General features: G+C 39.7%; 3 protein-coding genes across 3 annotated transcripts in view; all 3 read right to left on the bottom strand.

Annotated features, from left to right (window-relative positions):
• The window catches only part of LOC131852172 (IDLSRF-like peptide), a 136,578-nt gene that overhangs the window by 49,263 nt on the left and 66,690 nt on the right, over positions 1-20,625 (bottom strand). The gene's annotated exons all lie outside the window — the stretch shown is intronic.
• On the bottom strand, positions 4,586-6,340 carry LOC131852120 (uncharacterized). Its single transcript, XM_059202756.1, has one exon. The coding sequence runs from the start codon at positions 6,338-6,340 to the stop codon at positions 4,586-4,588; it is 1,755 nt and encodes a 584-aa protein (XP_059058739.1).
• LOC131852121 (uncharacterized) lies at positions 6,347-8,922 on the bottom strand. Its single transcript, XM_059202757.1, has 3 exons — positions 8,496-8,922; positions 7,564-8,445; positions 6,347-7,419 (listed from the first exon to the last, which is right to left on the bottom strand). The coding sequence occupies exons 1-3, from the start codon at positions 8,920-8,922 to the stop codon at positions 6,347-6,349; spliced, it is 2,382 nt and encodes a 793-aa protein (XP_059058740.1).

Raw genomic sequence — 20,625 nt, forward strand, 5'->3', positions numbered from 1 at the left:
ATGCATAGTGATGTACAATTGTTTTGATTTTGACGGCTTAAAGAAATAATTCCGTAATATATAAAAAAGAAATAAGAATATTTTACTGCTACAGTGATAAATTACATACGCTATACTTATATATATACATTTAAAAGAAATAGTATTAAATGTAAATAATAGTTTAATAGGCTATGTTCTTTTAAAAGTATATATATTTCGTTTATAATATGAATAAGATGTGATATTTCACATCTTATTCATATTATAAAAGCGAAAGTTTGTGAGTATGGATGGATGTTTGTTATTAAAGAGTACAAACATAACATACAAATATACAAAAACTACGGAACGGATTTTGATGAAATATAGCTTACACATCAGAATGACATATATAAATTTCACACGGATGAAATCGAGGGCACAGCTAGTAGGTGGCATAGTTATTAATAATTATCTCCAATCCAGCATTTATCTAAAGCAATTGATCAATTAATTAGTAACTTTGTACCAAGTCCGTTTCAAGCTTTTTTTGTATTAGGGAAAGACAATTAAAAAAAAAGAATTGGGAACGAGGTAAAAGCAAACAATTTTAGTAAATTCACGGAGTTCTGGACACTTGTTATTTTTAGGTGGCCTTTATGGAAAGGTCGGCCGATTGATAAATGGCAGTCTTAAAGGGAATTCGCTGGATAAAATTAATTTGGTGGTGAGAATTAAAATGGAAAAAATACTACAGTCATTATAATTGTAAATAAATTACAATCCTTTTTTAGTAGCCTATGTCCTTTCTCAGGGTCTAAACTATCTGTGCAAATTTCATTTAAATCGGTCCAGTAGTTTTGTGGTTGAAGCGCGACAGGCAGAATTATTTGCGCACGTGATATATTGGTAAGTTAGTAAGCATTAGCAGCGCATAACGCATGAGTAATATCACAAGATTCACAGTTTAACATGATATCGTTGTTATGATAGTGTTGGTTATATACCTGTATGTAGGTGACGTCAATTGCCTTGCCATTTCAATAAAAAAACACAAGGCTGTAGTTACATAGTTGATACTTTCTTTGTTGAAAGTCCAAGTGAACAAATAATCCGTTATTATTTCATTACAAGCTGTTTCTATATACATGAGACTTGTCACATTAAATTCACTAGCCTTGTGTAATGTGTATTATTGTACACATATAATACAAATTAAGCTATGTGGGAGTTGTCTCAACATAGCATAATATGTGTACATTTCATGATTGTGTTGACAAGCAAGGAGACTGTAAATATTTGCTGTACCTTCGTAATATTGGATTAGATGAAGTTTGTCTTAAAGCTACGTTTGAGAGCGCCATGAATTGGTAGTTTAGTATCAAGATTTCCTCCGAATGGTCGTGAATTCAAGATCAAAAAACCTTATGTGTTAAATTCAAATTTCTGACTGACTCTTCAGCAATAGAAACATCAATAACAAAATGGATCCGAAAATGGCGGAGGTCCGCCCCTGACACGATAGGTTCAAATATATTGAGAGTAATATCAAATGTTACATTCAAACTAGGAAATGCTACCATCACTGGAGAGTCTGTAGGAAATATTAATGGACACATAAAGTTTTAAAGTAAGTGGTTTAATTGTTATAAATAAGAAATATAGTTAAATATTATTACAGTTCTGCATTTACAAGTTACAGAGCGAAATGGTCATACTCACTATATATGTAATATAATCATAATATTATTAACTAACAGAATCATATCCAACAAAATTTCACCACCTTCAATATGCTTACTATAAAATATTTAATTATCGTAACAAAATTCACGAGTTTTCATATTCCTGCGTATAATTTATAGCCTGTGTATTATTCTAATGTATAAGCTATATTAAGTGTCATTAAAAACCATTCTGTAGTTTTTGCGTGAAACAGTATCAAACATCCATCCATCTACACTCACAAGCTTTAGCGTTTATAATATTAATAAGATTTAAAATAAGGGTCCATGAATAAGGTTATCTATTTATCATACTGCATCATCATAGACCCGTCCGTGCTGTTGGATGTACACTTCCTGGGTTTATGAACTTTCTCGTATTGCAACAATGGAATATAAATGTTTTATTATAAGCCGTAGAGTAATTAACAAGAAAATAACAACGAACGTGAAACAAAGGGAGGCGTAAACGTAAATATGAATTTTTATACTTGCGAGAGTAAACCCTTTTACTTTCATTATGTTTTTAGGGAAATTAACTTTTCCCGAGTTTTGTAATTTACGTCATCTGATGGTACAATAATTTGCTTTAGCTGTCACAAAAACAATGTCCTATGTATTAATATAGGATATTATATAACTGTAAAAATTCATAAAAAAAACTGTCTAGTATTTTTTGCGCGAAATAAATATAAATATTCTAATATCTGTTCATTGTATACTGGATAAAACAGTGTTAGGGAATTTACCTATGTAATATATTTTGATATAACAATCTGCGAAATAGTAATAATATAATGACATATTTTTTATATGCAATATTCTCTATAATATCTCGGATTTAAGTCCTGAATTTCAATTACAGTAGGTATTTTTATTTTTATGATATATTTCGTATATTTATTTTTTCCTTGCCTTGTATTTCTTCTATATATTTATATTGGTCACCATTATCTTTCATACAGTGCATCCATCTTTTCTTTGGTACATATTCATTTTTATGTATTAGATAAGTTTACCTTATACAGAACTTTGTTAAACTGCTAGGAAAACGATTGGAATTAGAAATTTTTCAATCTTTTGTTATTTTTAGTTAGTGGTATCTGGATGGTTCGTTAACACAAATGGACCTTTTACTTTGACGTTCCGGAGAACTAAGGTACGATGCTTGTAATTTATTTTTATTTATTCATTTATTTCAGGCAACTAGGCCCATATTATAAATGTGGGGTACACAATTAAAAGGTCTTCGATTTTCAAAATATGTGGACTGTATTTCAATTTGTTTCTTATTCTATGGGTCGGCCGGCCGGAGTGGGGTTTTCTTGGTCGTTGCGCCGGCGGTGGTTCTTCGTCGGTGGCGTATGCGTAAGAGAGCGCGATCGAGAACCAACCCGCCTTTTACGGGCGCCCGAGCGCGTCCTTCCCCACCCCCGCCGAGCCGTGCGCGTCGGCCGTCCCACCCTCCCGACAATTCCTGCACATGTCGGTGACCGACGGGCCGGAACAGCGAATACGCACACATTTAAAATTAAATACAATAGTAACAACACAAAAAACTACAAAAAACCACGTGCGACTAAATGCCACATGTTCAGGCTACACTAAAGCTGTGATCCCTAAGAATTTACACAATGGGCGGACATAGAATTCACAGTATCTATGCCGCTACAAAGGGTATATGGTACAAACAATAGTCTAACCTAAACAATAGTCAAAACACTGGAAAAATACAAATTTATACACAAATTTATTTACATGTTTTCGATGCCGACTCGTGGTCCGCAACAGCCTCCCCCCGGCGCAGATCTTCGCAGCCCTTATCCCTAGGGAGGACCACTAGCCTTCGGGTCGGCCTTCGAAAAATTCCCCCTCGCGTCCTCACGTCCGCACTTCGCACCACGCCGTCGGGCCCCTCATAGGTGCGCTCCACTTGCCCACGCGGCCACAGATTACGAGGTAGCAGGCCGTCCACTATTAAAACCATGTCGCCCGGCTTGATGTTTGCCGTGCTCCGTCGTACGTCGTCTCTGGGCATCAGCGTCGGTAGGTATTCTCGTAACCACCGCTGCCAGAATCTATCCGCGAGCGCCTGTGCTGCGCGCCACGTTCTGCGGTCGGCAACGTCGGTGGTACCTACGTACGGTAGGCCGACGGCTGAGCCCATCAGAAAATGGTTGGGGGTAGCGCCTCTTCGTCCTCGGGTCGCACTGAGACGTGGGTTAAGGGGCGTGAATTGACGGTGTGTTCTGCTTCCGTCATTAGCGTTGCGAGCACCTCTTCTCTCGGCGCCCGCTCGTGCAGTACCACTGCTAGCGCTCTCTTCACGCTCCTTATCAGTCGCTCCCACGCTCCTCCTTGGTTCGGTGCGCCCGGGTCGCTGTACCGCCAGTTTATCCTCTTGTTGCTGACGTACTTTTCCATTTTCAGGGAGCCATTCCTTAAACGCAGTCGTAAGCTCCACGTCGGCTCCGCGAAAGTTCGTTCCGTTGTCCGACATAAAGGTTCGTGGCCAGCCGCGACGCGCTGCCATGCGTCGTATCGCCATTATAGCAGAGTCGGTCGATAACCCCGCTATGAGTTCTATATGCACGGCCCGGGTGACCATACACGTGAATAGGAGCCCCCATCGCTTCTCTCGCCTGCGACCTATCGTCACCCACATAGGCCCGAAACAATCCATACCGCATCTTGTAAACGGCCGGGCGTATGCGTCGAGTCGCTCCTTTGGCAAGTTCCCTTTCACTGGGACGTCGGGGTTCCTCCGGCGTACGGCGCATGTTGTGCATTTGCGTAATACGGTCTTGACGGTCGGCCTTAAACGCAGCATCCACACGTATTGGCGCAGGGTGTTCACCGTCTGTTCTCTGCCGGCATGATGATGTAGCTCGTGTTCTCTCTTAATCATCATCTGCGCCAACGGGTGCGCCGTCCAGTATGGGTGGATTCTTCATTTCTAGCGGCACCTGTGCTGCGTTTATACGTCCGTTCAAGCGTATTATGCCATCCTTGTAAACGGGATCCAGGCGGAACAGACGACTTGTCCTGTCTACGGTCTTTCCTTCGCGTAGACACCGCGTTTCCTTCGGGAAACTGTCCTGTTGCGCCTGCCGTATTATTAGTTGCTCCGCTTTGGCGAAATGCTCTGTGCCTAGCTTCTGTGCCCGTCGCCTGCATTTATCTGCGAACAGTAGCACTTGCGCCATGGTCCTCCTCACTCGGTCATATGAAGAGAACCGTGCAATGTCGATCACGGGTTCTGTCTCCTCCCGGACGTGTGCTACCATCTCTGCTGGGACGGGCTCGCTCTCATGAGGCCATTCTTGCTCCGGAGCGTACAGAAATGCCGGCCCGACAAACCATCTGTCGGCAGCGGTCATTTGTGTGTATCCCGCGCGGGTCGCGTCGTCGGCTACGTTGTGGGCAGTCGGTACCCAGCGCCACTGTGTCGGTTTCGTCAGTTCGGCGATTTCTGCCAAACGATGAGCCACGTATGGAGTATATCTGACGGTGTCGTTCCTTATCCAGTGTAGCACCGTTTTCGAGTCCGTCCATAGGAAGACTTCGGCCTCGCGACTATGTTCTTTCAATATGTCAGCGGCCAGTCGGGCTCCTATCAGGCTCGCCTGAAGCTCCATCCGGGGTATACTCTGCGCTTTCATGGGCGCTACCCTCGCTTTGGCTGCTACCAGGACGACGTTAACGCTACGATCCTCGCGTTCCGTCCTCCAATACGCGGCTGTGGCATATGCCTGTTCGCTTGCGTCCGTGAATACGTGCAGTTGCGACCGTTGGCTGTCGTTCGTGCCATACCATCGCGGCAATCTCAGTTCCTCTATATAGGCTAAGTCATCTCTCCATTCCTGGAACATCCGCGCTTCCTCGGCGGGCAGAGGGTCATCCCATTCGACCTTCTGCACCCACAGCGCCTGCAAGATGATTTTTGCCGTGATGGTGTAAGGGCTCAGCAGCCCGAGCGGGTCGAACAATGACATCACCGCTCCTAAGGCTTCCCTTTTCGTCGGTATCCGCGTGCCGTGCTTCACTTCTCGTGGGACGCGTGGCATGCCGGTGTTGAACGCCAGCTGGTCTTCGGCTGACATCCACAATAACCCCAATGTCTTTCCGTATGGATGTGCGTTGGCTCCCAGTTCCTTCGGCGTCCTCGCTCGCTGGTCCTCACTCACATTCTCTAGCAGGCTCGGTCGGTTTGTATTCCAACCCGCCAGCGTGAATCCTATCCCGCCATGAACCTCTACTACCTCTCGAATGGCGCGGGCTGCTTCCTCTTCGGAGTCAAAGCTATCGACCCAGTCGTCCATGTAGTGGTTCCTTGTTATGGCGGTGTACGCTGACGGGTGCGACTCTCGGTGCTCTGCCGCGTTCCTGTCTCGAACGCTGTGTGCGATGAACGGTGAGCTCCTCGCCCCGAAAATCATTGAGGTCATTACGTATTTCTGCGGCGGGTTAATCCAGTCATCTCCTCGCCACAGAAACTGTTGTGCTGCTCTATCTTCTTCCCGTATCTTAATCTGCTGGAACATCTCTCGTTTGTCTGCCGTGATAGCTACGGGCTTCTCGCGGAAACGGTATAACACACCGTTAAGCGACCGTAGCATATCTGGCCCATCCAGCAGTACGTCGTTCAAGCACATTCCCTTTTACGGGCCGCGGCGTCGAATACAGTCGCACTTTCCGGGTTTATTCGGATTCGTCACTCCGAAATGGGGAAGGTACCACGCGCGGTCGTTGTTGAACCGGTCGTCGGTTACTTTCTCGGCGTAACCCTTGTCCAACAACTTGTTTATCTCCGCGGTATACGCCAGCCGGAATTCCGTAGAGCGATCCATCCGCCGCTCTATTCCCCTCAGTCGGCTCGCTGCCATGTCGTAGCTGGGAGGTAGAACGACGTTATCTCTCTCCCACGGCAATCCTACGACGTATCGCCCATCCACTCTCGTCGCTGTGCGGTTGAATGTGGCGACGGCGCGCAAATTAGCGATGGGTAATCTCTTCGACGATATACCCAACGCGTCGATGTCGTAATGCGCTTTTATTATGCCCTCTATATGCCGCATGTCTGGCTCGGCGTTGCGCTGTGTCAACCGCACGTGGAGGACATGTTCCTCGTCTTCCACGACACTTCTGGGTACCGTTCCGTGGATGACCCATCCCAGTCGTGTCAGCGACGCTGCGGGTTGATTGTGCCTTCCTGTGAGCAGCTTCCGCGTAACAATCAGATGCCAGTTGTCTGACCCGATCAAGACCTTGGGTCTGGCATCTTCGTAGCACACTTGCTCGCAAGTGAGTTGTCGCAGGTGTCCGTACGCGAGTATTTCCGGGTTCACTCGCTGCGTTCCTAGGGTGAGATCCCGGATCGTACGCGCCCTCACCGAGTGTTCTTCGTCCGTATGGTGTCGCCCTCTGATGATGACATCAGCCACTCGGCTTGAGGCTTCGTGCCAGCTCGAGGCCGCTCCCTGAATTCTCAGAGATCGCGTCGGACCTTCGGCTCCGATCTGTTCTGCGATCTCCGCATCGATGAGTGTAACCGTCGAGCCTTCATCTAGCATCGCGTACGTCTCTACTTCGCGTCCCGTCTTGCCTTTCACGATGATGGGACACACCTTTAACAACACTTGGCTGTTCTCTGGCAAGCGTGCTGCGGCTGTAATCGCGGTGTCCTCTTGCCGCTTCGGCGGTTCTTCTGGGGGTGCAGCAGGGCGTGGTGTGGCTTACGACACTCTCTCACACCACATTTGCGTGCCTTACACTTGAACCTTCTGTGCGTGCTGTTCATGCATTGGAAGCACATCTTATTTGTTTTCGCCCACTCCCATCTGTATATGTCGTTCAGCTTCTTACACTTCGGCGTTACGTGTGCGGCGCCGCAACAGAAATTCGGTACTCTGTTCGCTCTTTTCTACGGCGGCGTATACGGCCGCGCCACGATCCGTCATCTGTCGCCGAGGTGCCGACATCGTTGCTTTCGGTATGGGTTGCCTAGTGGGTTGCTTCGGGGGCTGCTTCGTGGGTAGCGCGCTCGTTCGTCTCGTTGGTGATGCTATTCGCAGATGTCGGGTCATGAGATCGGCTTCGCTCATTAAAAACTCTGCCATCTTGATGATCGTAGGTCTAGTGTCCTCCTTGTTTTTTTCAGCGTAGTGACACCAGTGGACCTGTAAGTGAGGGGCCAGCTTCTCTGACACTTCACTCTCAAGCGCGGGATTATGTAGAAATCTCGCCCCCCTGTCGATATCCGCGACGATGGTGGTGATGTTCTGTAGTTTAATGGCGAAGTCAATCACCTCTGTTGTCGATGTTCCTATTACCGGCATCCTTCTCAGATCTTTGAGGGCGCGGTCGATGATGGCCTCTGTCCGGCCGTACCGCTGCTCCAACGTCCTCATGATCTGCGACGGTTCTGTAGCGGATACGAGTAACGCTGCGACTGTCTCTCTCGCTTTTCCACGTAAGCAGGCCCTCAGCCTGGCCAGGTTCTCCGCTGGTGTGATCCTGTACGTCTTTGTAGACTGGTCTACGGCCGCCTTAAACGCTAGCCATTCACTTGCTTCGCCGCTGAAGATCGGGAGATCTTGGGCTTGCCTCGGCGCTACCCTATCCGCTCGTTCGTCCACAGCTCGTTCAATAGCTTTGGCCAACCGGGTGAATCCTTCTTGCATCCCGGCTTCAGGAGCGGGGACCTCCGTCTTTGCTTCGGCGTCCTCGGCGGTGAAGCTTGCCTTTCTGTTGGCTCTTTCTGCGTAGGCGGTGGGGAATTAATTCTCTGCTCCCCCCGTACTTCGGTACGTTGAAACCAATCCGTTATACGTTGCAGGCCGGCACCTTCCTCGGAGCACACGCTATCAGTCTCTTCATGTACCGCGGCGACATCGGCTGCCAACTTCTTTCTAATTAAATCAGCCTGTAATTTCGCCATCTGTAGCGCTGCCTCGTACTCCAGCCTCTTTAATATAGCTATACCGCTAGCGGTGGAGCGGCGCGATCGCACCGACGCGGCCCGGGCCGGACGTACATCTGTCGTCGGCGGCTGCGACGGTGGCGCCGGTGCGGAGTCCGAGGTAAACGCGGCGCGGGCGGCTTGTGCCTGTGGCGCGCTCGACGGCGCGGCGGACGCGGACATCTGCGTGGTTTCTGAAGGGGACGCTTCTGTCTGTTCATTTTCCCGCGTGGTCTTTTTCTCTGCTCCCGGGGCTTGGCTTCTCGTAGTCGGCATCGTGTTCTGGCACTTGCAAGCCCCTAACCTACCGGTCCCTACCTACCTAACCGTCCCTAACAATCCCTCAGGATAACACCCGAGGGGATGGACTATGGGGATAGGAGGGTAGGAATTACCCCGCAGTGGTGCGTATGTACAGACGGGGCGCTCAGGGCCGGTTCGGACTTTCCGACCCCTTTGGCAGTGCCTACAGTCCGGCCCCCGCTATACGATACACACGTACAGGCGTAATAGTGCTATTCGGTTGCGCCACGGTAACAAGCAACAACCGGCAGTGACACACCACCCACTGCACCGCTCAATGGCGTTAACCCACACTCCGACCGTTTGACACCGTTAGGTGGTAAGAGATGTGAGCCGCGGACACACCGCTTAGACGTTATCTATCCTATATGGCGTAGACGTTATTTATCCTATCCTCGCTGCACCCTCAAGTTTTCACCTTACGACGGCAGCTAAATTCGGTAAGCTGCTAGCGTCGCACCGTTGGGTGATCTTCCTCGGCGAGGTACGTCGCACCGTTGGGTGATCTTCCGCGGCGATTCGTCGCACCGTTGGGTGATCTTCCACGGCGATTCGTCGCACCGTTGGGTGATCTTCGGTCTTGATATGCGGCTGCGATGGACCACAAAATTGTGGGGTACACAATTAAAAGGTCTTCGATTTTCAAAATATGTGGACTGTATTTCAATTTGTTTCTTATTCTATGGGTCGGCCGGCCGGAGTGGGGTTTTCTTGGTCGTTGCGCCGGCGGTGGTTCTTCGTCGGTGGCGTATGCGTAAGAGAGCGCGATCGAGAACCAACCCGCCTTTTACGGGCGCCCGAGCGCGTCCTTCCCCACCCCCGCCGAGCCGTGCGCGTCGGCCGTCCCACCCTCCCGACAATTCCTGCACATGTCGGTGACCGACGGGCCGGAACAGCGAATACGCACACATTTAAAATTAAATACAATAGTAACAACACAAAAAACTACAAAAAACCACGTGCGACTAAATGCCACATGTTCAGGCTACACTAAAGCTGTGATCCCTAAGAATTTACACAATGGGCGGACATAGAATTCACAGTATCTATGCCGCTACAAAGGGTATATGGTACAAACAATAGTCTAACCTAAACAATAGTCAAAACACTGGAAAAATACAAATTTATACACAAATTTATTTACATGTTTTCGATGCCGACTCGTGGTCCGCAACAATAAATACCTTATAGACTAACATACATATAATATAATATTTAAAAACTAATACATTGATATTGTCTGTGTGATCACAGCACTATCCAAGGTAAGGAAAGAATTACCCCCTACAAGATTCGGTATTACATTACATTTTGTCTAATTTGCTAGTATAGTATAGTTTAATATGGTATAAGTAATATATCACAACAATTTTAACAATTGAAAATATCTCTAACTGCACGATAGGGGCTAATAGTCGTGATGGTGTGTTTTATTAAGTGAATCTAACCTAGTTTCTTCCCAATGTAGAAACTCTGCACTATTTTATAGAAATAAAACAAAAAGGAGCAATCCTTTCAAAGCAGTCTTTAAAAAGTCGCTCGTTAAGTTTACAGCGGAATGAGCTCAAGAAAATCTTTGTGTCACGCGCAGCTAACAAGAACTTATTCGGTACGTTCCCGGAGGAACAAAGGCGACAGTAAAACTGCGTCTCGCAATCGCTCCCGTAAGGTTTCATTAAGATTCTCCGCTATAACATTTACGCGAGGAAATTTCGAGAGGGGTTAATCCTAAAATATACGCTGTTAACTTAGTACGAAATTAGTTACGCCACACTGATTTAGGTGTAAATGTGGAAATAAATGTCATGTTGAGAGAGAGGCTGAAATATTTACTACATTTATATATATTACGTACACTTTATATAAAACACACACGTGATAGAACAAAAAATCTTTATTACCATTTTTGAAGATTTATCTATGCGTTTGTGCGCAAATATAAAACTTGTACTGTTTTTTTTAATAATGCAGCGCCTGCGCTCATGCTTTATAGTGGAGGACATGAGGTGAGGTAAGTTATGCACAAGGTAGACTTAAAGCTATAACACTCTCTCCCAGTCAACCTTTGGGATGTGCAAAGATAAAATATTTATACCAGACCGAATAAACTGTACCTTAAACTAAAAAAAAAAGCAACAAAATAGGAACAGAAATGTTTAACTGTTATCGGACAAAAGATAGACGGTGCGGTCCTAATTTAACTTAATTATACATCTAATTGACCAAGCCCGGTACAAGAGTACGTAGAAAGCTCGGTAATTAATGGTCATCCTCTAATTAAGGAGGGAACGCAAACTTCGCAATACCTTTCTGCGGGTACAGTCGGTTTAACAAAGCAAAAATGTATTAAATGAAATTGGCAATAATTGTAAGAATGTTATATTTTATTTCCATTATAATATAATAGATTTGTGCTTTCATGTTACCTTTTTAGAATATCCTTTGTCCTATGTAGGCTTTGTATAAGTTATCTGCGTGGGTGCCTCTAACTCACATATTATACAATAACATATATCCAGTGTCTGGTCAGTCTAATTACTACGACAGATTTACTCTTATATAATTGTAATGGTAAATTTATGCAATATATTATTTAAAATACTACATGTATTTGTTTTCAATGTGTACAATATTTGTGAGGAGAAATAAGTAAAATATTATTATACAATATTATATTATTTAGTTACTAAACCATATGATTGTGTATTTATTATTTTGACTCCAATGAAATAGTGCACTAGCCAACTATAGTAGTTTATATCACATATTTCAATTTATAAATGTAGAGTTATAACTATGTTTTTTAAAAGAGCATCACACAAATTTCGAGAGAAGTTACAAGAATTTCCAAGTTTCTTACTATTTTCTTGTGGAGAGACAGCTTTCCGAATGAGCGGTACCTAGATAAAAAAATAAGTCATAACCATTTATAAGTACTTATATGTATATTTATTTAAATAAATAATTTTCTATTGTATTCTATTATTTCCAATTGTAGTTATGGTTAAGTTTGTAATGAGAGAGATAGGATTGTAATGAGATATTGTTAGTGTAATTATAGGGCACTTAAAGATAATAAAGGCTTATAGGCAAATATGGTCACATGAACATGTGATAGCCATGTTGCTCTTTATATATATATTCATATATATGGACCAACGGCTTTTTTCCTATTCTATTTCTATAGAAAAATCTACACGTGAAATGTGGCAGTACTACACAGACAAAATCTTCTAATGTATAATAATAGCACATTGTATTAAGTCAAATGATAGCATTTATGTATTACATTATTTATATTCTTAACTGGGTCTAAACACGAATAATTTCATGGCAGATAAAGGTATTTTACCTTTCGCGACATTCAGTCAAGTCAGCTCGTGACCACGGCTAGTGCATCCTAGTCGAAACGTCGAGAGAGTAAGGTTATTTACACATTTATTTACCAGAAAATTTAGTGCTAAGATCTGGTTAATAATATCAATAATAAATAGTCAATAGTAAGTACATATATAAAACACGAAAGTTTAAAAATAACCGTTTATCTATTATTTTGAAAAAGAAATGAGAACCGACTAAATTGTTTAATGCATATGAAAATGACTGCATAAAATCTATTAAAACTTTGTCTAGTTATTTCGAAGTTGTGCAGATTGAAGTAAAACTAAATTAAATGTGTGCACTGCTAACTCATGAACATCGATGGTAACTTTTGGAAACTAGAATCTTCTACCGCTTCTATTAAAAGTTTTGCGTATATAACTGCAATCATGTAGAGTAATTTAACGAACAATCTCGTAGACCTTTTAATGATGATTTTAAATGTGTGAAAATTACTATATAATGTATATGAATGATGATGATGAATGATGATGAATATTCGACGAATAAATGAACATACTTGATGAAATGTGTTAAACAATTCAAACAATAATAAATAACAATAATAGAATGTTTTAATAATAATTGTTATTATTGTAGTTGTATAAAAGGAGAGTATGTTCAGATGCTGCCAAACTGAAGAGGAAACGCCACTACACATCCTATGTGGTAGCCCACTCATGCATAAACAAAATATCTCCTTTGGAAAGTTTACACTCTTTCCCGAGGAGATAAAAACCATCGCTCCTAAGAATATGCTTCAATTCTATTCCGTCTATTCTGCATAGGTCTTTGTAGGTCGCAGTGCTACAGGTTCTACAAACATCTGACAATAGCCCAAACAACCCAATAAATAATAAAAAAAAAAGCTCAAATATGACGGCAGATAGAGATCAGTGGAAGAGTATATAAAATAATAAATAAATAAATAATAATAAGAGACATACTGTACCGAATTCAAATGATGGGATGTAGCAGTGTTTCCCAACCTTTTTAGTGGCCTGCCTCACTATAGCCCTTCTAAAATTCTTATCCCCCCCCCCCCTTATTTAATATATATAATTTATAACAATAAAAAAATATTTGTTCACTTAAGAAACTTAAATAATAAGTTTTAGGAAGAAATCACTAGGAAATTATTAATGAAACAATAAGTAAATTTTAAAATATGTATTAAAAAAATTAAATTCAAATTCCATATAATTTTAATAAAAAGTCTTTTTTCGTAATGTCTCCCTTAACAATTAAAACACCCCACTTGGGGGCATGGGCCCCACTTTGGGAAACATTGGGATATAGGGAACGCAATGATGATGATGGTATCACTCAGGCTGTTTCCTTTTTATATTTATATAGTTAATAAATATAATGTAAGTCAATACCTTTATGTTGATTTTTTTCTATTCTATTTAGACAATTATAACAGAATAAATGCCAGTCCTGTATTCCATAAATAGATTCACATAAAACCATCAAATAGCTCCCACGGTCAAATGAAAATCAGGCTCGCAATCATAACTTTCATTTTATAGCCAACATTTATTTTCCAGCATAACGAGATCATATAACAAATGAAACTAAAGACATTATAGTTAAAACAGCCCGCCGCAAACCATATCAGTTTAATTTAACTTTGCGCTACAACTGTAATAATTTATTTAGTTTTAAATTTATAGGTTACGTTATTGAAAATTTACATTAGCGTATAATTTTTCGATTGCTTCCATAAGGTTATATACAGAATGTGTTATAAATCCATCGAAATAAAAAATAAAAACGATGTATAGTCTGAAATGTATGTCTGACTGAAAATGTTTTTTATTGCTCGTAAAATCACTTCATCTAAATGTGATCAGTTTTGTTCTTGGCATAATTGTAAACGATGACTAATATTTTCCAGCACTGCTCGGTAAGGAAGTTCTGTAATGCTTGACATTTCTCGTTGGATATTTTCTTTAAGTTCATCAATTGTGAGAGAAAACAAAAAGAAACTATAGTAATTACTTAACCATATTGTAGAATATTGAAATAGAATTATTATATACATATTATGTCTTTACGCCGAAGTGGGACAAGGAAGAAGCAGATGATGATTATCGCTCTCTCTTTCTAGCCTGTATCTATCCACATGGTAGTGAGGTCAGTTTTCTTGATTTTTCTACGCCACTTTAATTTGCCCGGACATCGTATTCAGAGAGCTTGCACTGTATCATGTCCCTAGCAAATCCATCCTCCCATACCTTTTTCAGTCTGGTTCTCCCTATTTGACTGGGACGGAAGGCTATTCTTTTCAAGTGGCGTACCATCGCAGCCTACTTTCCAGCATTTTTTCAGACTTCCTCGTACGTACTTGTTGCGGATTTTATGGAACCTGGTTAAACCACACATCCACGTCAGCATCTTCGTTTCAGCAACTGGGATTGTATGTACGTTCTTTTAATTTACGGTCCATGATTCACTTCCATACATGTCATAATTATTAAAACATTATTTAAATATTACAATAATTGTTTTATCGAGTTAAAAATATACATATCGACGATTTTTTATAGTCTACTGGTGCTATTATATATATAGTAATAATAATAATAGCTAAATACCTTTTTCACCAAAAAGGTATAGCTATTATATGTGTTTATGAATTTGTTCTCTCTTATTGCTCTAACACTCCTATAATCTCAATGCACAACACGTAGCTTGTCGCTGCATTATTAATAACATGTTCCAACAAAACCAAACTCAATAATAGGATTTTAACGGCAAACACGCCAGTCGACATGTGGGCGAGTCATTTCAACCTGTTTTCTATTATTATTATTATACCTGCAATACTGATATATTTTTTATGGTAGTAGTGTCAGTACACTACTAATACTGATAATAATAATTTTCATTACACATAAAACTCTTACAAAAGTTTGTGGACTCAAAGTAACTTAACTAAGTTTTTATATCCAGTAGGTGGTTATGTATCTACAACATATAATGCAAGTAAATTGTTCTTAAATTTCGAATTCGATAGCTTCTGCTATCCTAAATTTTGAAATGATTCTCACAGGATGTTGATATTTTAACTTTTTTTTTAATACCTGTAGTTTCATAACCATAGTCAATACATATTCTTCTGATATTTGTGATGACTTCTATTTCCTGCTTCCGGTTTATCATCGACTTTTGGGACAGCCTGTACATGAAAGCACGGGCATCTGATGACCTATGGTACCATCAGGGCTGGCTAATTATTTGTCATTCCATCATTAAAAAGAACCGGAGAAAATATATTTCAATGAAATTAAAATATCTTTATCCATGTAGTTCTATTATAGATGTTTATGATTAGCTGAATGTAGGTACCGTAAGTTTTTGAGCCACGAAGCACTAATAACTCTTGTTCTTTCCAAATTATTTTGTACAGGATTAGATAGACAGAAAATAATAAATAGAAAGAATGTAGTGATTAGCGTATACTAATGCATTGGTGTCAGAATGATATAATTTTTATATCTATATTTACATATATTGATATATACATTATATACTACTATATATGAAACATGTATTATATATAAAAACCTTCCTCTAGAATCACTCTATCTATTAAAAAAACCGCTTTGAAATCCGTTTCGTGGTTTTAAAGATTTAAGCATACATAGGGACGGACAGACAGACACAGCGACTTTATTTTATACTATGTAATAATGATAACAACCAATGTAAACCTATGTTTATCGTAAGTAAATTTGATTTGATTTGATCGGCAGTCGTAACCTAAATCGTGAAGTACCCAGTACCCAGTACCCTTTCTTTAGTATGAGAAATGGGGTTTAACTCGATCTTTAATAAAGACAATTACTCAACAGTCGACAGTTCACAGTCAAGTAAATTCATACAATTTGGGCAACACATAGGTGTCGACAAAAGGGCGTACTAAGTGAATTATTCACATAAGCTAAACACGTATCTGTAGACCCTGGCCAGGGATGCCAACTTAACAAGGATACTCGTACTAACACGAGGTTTTTAGTCTCTTACAAAATTGTACAAGATTTCAATCTACGAAAACCCGAAGCCCGAGAACCAAATTGATCTAATATACGCGATTTTATCAGATTTATATACTGTATTAAATTTGACGCGGTCATTATTCGGAAAGTGTATAAAATGTACCTGAAGATACTGTGAGTATAGTTTGCCGAGATAAGTATCGAGCGAGTTTCAATAGTAGCAACAAATGAAGCCGTGTGAAGGTAGATAAATGTGTCTGCCCTTAAAAGATTTTATTTACCATCTATTCGCTGCTCTTAAATTTACTCGTGATCATGACGATTGAAACACTGCAGAAATATTGGGAAATAAATAGAAATAAAACGTGGTAAAGTTCCGTAAATTTTCCTAATTTAGATATAAAATTTTAAGTGTTTATGATTGGTAACCCTGACCCTGGCAATATAACTGATAGCGTAGTAAGGAATTGCTCTACTGACGTCGAAAAGGTTGAGCTAACTAAATTATTCCCCTACGTCAAACATCTGACGTCATGTACGGACCTTGTAAAGCTGAATTTAGGATAACAGTGACGTCATTTTATTAATACTACCATCGATTTGGAACACCCATTCTCTAAATCTATCAATAAAGGTAAATTTATATTACGGCTAAATAGCTATTAGAAATAGAAAAAGAAATAATCTTTATGTAAATAAACTTAATACAATGTTATGGTGTACGGTACGTCACATACAGTACGGTACGGTACATTTTACACCGCTCCTCGTCCACATAAAGCACACACATACCATTTTCACTTCAGTACACCAAATACCCACAGGCAAGCATCAGGCCACAGGCAAGCATCAGGCCACACTCAATCATCGTGTACTCAATAAATCAAGATGGAAAGCAGCCCGGACTTATCATTTATACATCATAGCATCGTTGAGGTCAACCCGACATGGTACATTGGGTCGACAGTCCACATTACTAACAATCCTCCCTTTATTATTCCATTACTCCATATATTATGATATATTGTAACCTACAAATGTAAGATATATACGTTGCATTGATAGTGTCATTCTACGATAATAGATACTGTCAGTCTACAGTCAATCACTCCGTCAGTATATCTGTCATATATATAATATTCGTTATTGTGAATAACTGGTTTTTCGTGACTTGATCAAGAGCTGTTGAAAGAAAGTGAAGTTTGTTATAGTTTAATTATTAAATAAAAAAATATCTAAGTAATCGAAATATATTTATTTTTTTTTTCTCTAAAAATACGTCTTGGTAACAAAGGTATTGTATTGTACGGAATAAAACAAATCGGATTACAGTAGGCGTTACTAGCTGACATAACTAGATAAAGCATTTTCGGGAATGTCTCTTACATACTTGATTATCGCGTCACGTACAATTGTCTTGATTTTCTTAATAAATAACTAGTAAGACAAGTATGTCAAAATCAAGTATATTGGATATTTATTTTTTGCTTATTTCGTAAATAAATCAATAACTTTGTTAGGTATAACTTTATTATTATATCAACGGTTTGCTATTTTTTTTATTATACAGGACAATTCATACAGCGTCATCTAATTCGAAGCTAAGTAGAGCTTATGTTAAGGGTATTACACAACTGTTACAAATACTTAGATACATTTTTTTTATTAATACATGCATAATGTACGCAGAATTTACGGCAGTAGCATCAGCGGTATAAAAAAAACTATGTAAATGATTTCCAACTTAAATTTTCATATTTTTTGTCTGTCTGTCTATCTGTTTGTTCCGGCTAATCTCTGAAATGGCTGGACCGATTTTGACGAGACTTTTATTGACAGGTAGCTGATGTAATAAGGAGTAACTTAGGCTACTTTTATTTTAGAAAAATAAAGTAAAACTATAATTTTTTTGTTAAATTCCACGCGGATGACGTCGCGGTAGCATATAGCCTAGTAATAGCGCAGGTAGCATATAAAAATGGTGTACATTTTTCACTACGAACTTTAAACTTTGTCTCCATGCCGTTGACTCAAAGGTGGGTCATTATTCTTAATCAATGACAACACTACACCGCTATGGTATAGTGGCTTGGATTCTCTAGTTACCGTAATTGATATAGATTCTAGCAATCAATCTAACATCTTTATTTTTACTAGTCCAACTAGCTGTCACCGGCAACTTCGTACCGCAAATAAAACTTTTGTTTTATTAAAATAAAATATTGATACCAGAAATCAATATAGCATCTGTATTTTTATTAGTTCAACCAGCTGTTACTGGCAACTTTGAACGCGTGTCTATGTTTTTTTTATTAAAATAAATAAAAATCTAAACTAAGTAGCCTGAGTTACTCCCCATAACAAGAGTTATCGAGAGAGTCCCGCCATAATCGATTGAGCCGTTTTATTTTGTATTTTTGTATTTCAATAAATTTACATGATTTTTACAAACATTTGTTGTTACTCTGATTAGGATAATTATAAAATTATATCGTAATTATTATCAAATTGAATTTACATTTTTAATCATCGATTATAAAAGTTGATTTATTTTTCATTAGAAGATTAAAATTTATTTTTTATGCCATTGATTGTACATAAATAAAGAGATAGAGAGAGATATAAAAGTATCGTCATTTTTAAAGCTAGAAGCTTGAACTTTAGTTATTGATTGTCTGTCTGTTGTTTGAATATGAATGAATATGACATTCAAAGTTTCTAGTAATGTTACACTTAATCGTCATTTTTGAAGCTAGAAAGATGAAACAGTTTTTTTTTTGCTTTTTTTGTATTCGGTTAGATAATTGAATATTTTTACTTTACTTGGTCACTGTCAGTATAACGTAGCGGACGATGTCGCGGGCACAGCTATCTAAACAGAGCTATGTTATGAGTACTAGAAAACTCAGATACAAATGTTTTGCATCATGCAAGGACTCGAACCCAAGACCTATGCAAGTAAAATGATGTTCTATACCGCTACACCACCGCGGCCCTCAAATATATATACATATATGATTAATGATTTGACCTGTTGTATTTTAAGTTGCATGTAGGTAAGTAGGTCGAGACACATGGAGAATCATTACGAGTGAAATATATGGTAACCTCAGCTTCAACTTTGGTAGGTGCGGTGATTGGAGTTCATTTGAAGTTTCACGAATATGTACCTTATGTCAATGTAGTAGAGATTATTTAGTATACGGCTGAATAGCTATTGCAGTTCACTTGAAGTTTCACGAATACGTATTTTGTGCCAATGTGGTAGAGATTATTTAATATATACCTGAATAACTAAGTTACTTGAATTAATTAACTTTTTGTTATGAATCCAAAATAATATAAAAATATCTTACGAAATAAACACTGAAGTTATGAATATAAGTAATGGACTTCTACCTACTAACTCTACGGCCTCGGTGGTGTATCGGTTTAACGGCGTAGCGAACTTCTAATGACTGCTGGTTCGATTCCTAGTACGATGTAAAAAGTTGTAATCACAAGTTTGACTGTTTGTATGAGTCTGGGTGTTTACTAATATGTATATTATTATAAAGGTATTTACAAAAATATATATAAGTATTTTTACCCATTGTCTAGTACCTATAATACTATCTCTGCTTAACTTTAGACTAGATGGCTCTCTGTTATTTGACTAGTAATTATTATATATATTAAAGTTATGAACATTCAGCGAAGCATGCAAGAACCACTATTAAAAATATAAAATACAACATAGTTACTGTGCTGAAAAATATGTACCTACAATTTTTTCTCTATCAGTATATTCTAATATCTAAATATATATTGATTTAGAAAATTATGTAAGGATTGTCTATGACATTCGTTAATACTCATAGTATTAACATCGCCATACAGCTATGAGACGCTCGTCATCTACTGCGGCTGCGCGCCGTGCAATATTATGCATCTGTGGCGCATTACGTTTGCGCGGGAAAAATAAGACTAAACAAAATGGCTTCTTCTGCAGACTTAATTAATTGTTGTACTCTTATTTACTAACTATTTTATACTACTTATGTCTGCAATTTATTTTTATTTTAACATACTACTTTTATATCAATACAACCCCTAGTATCATACCTAACTCCGTACCTAATCCGAATGAAACCTACCAGGTAGATAGATCCAGAATTCCATTTTCTAAATTCGTTTTACTCCGGTACATGTAAATTATTTATTCGCTACGCTGTGTCGAACTGCTCACAGCAGTTGTAAACTTGGTATATATTCTCTCTGCTTATATTTGTCTAATATTTATTAAATATTT

This window comes from Achroia grisella, unplaced genomic scaffold (genome assembly GCF_030625045.1).
Source record: "Achroia grisella isolate CSIRO2021 unplaced genomic scaffold, CSIRO_AGI_Agris_v1 utg840, whole genome shotgun sequence".
Taxonomy (NCBI): Eukaryota; Metazoa; Arthropoda; class Insecta; order Lepidoptera; family Pyralidae; genus Achroia; species Achroia grisella.

What these genes read in the sequence shown, in the direction of transcription:
- LOC131852120 (XM_059202756.1), bottom strand. Translation starts at nt 6,340, where the DNA reads ATGTGCTTGAACGACGTACTGCTGGATGGGCCAGATATGCTACGGTCG.
- LOC131852121 (XM_059202757.1), bottom strand. Translation starts at nt 8,922, where the DNA reads ATGCCGACTACGAGAAGCCAAGCCCCGGGAGCAGAGAAAAAGACCACG. An exon ending in TATAACGGATTGGTTTCAAC is followed by an intron (nt 8,446 to 8,495) that starts GTACCGAAGTAC and finishes CCGCCTACGCAG; the next exon opens with AAAGAGCCAACAGAAAGGCA. An exon ending in TCTGTTGCGGCGCCGCACAC is followed by an intron (nt 7,420 to 7,563) that starts GTAACGCCGAAG and finishes GAGTGTCGTAAG; the next exon opens with CCACACCACGCCCTGCTGCA.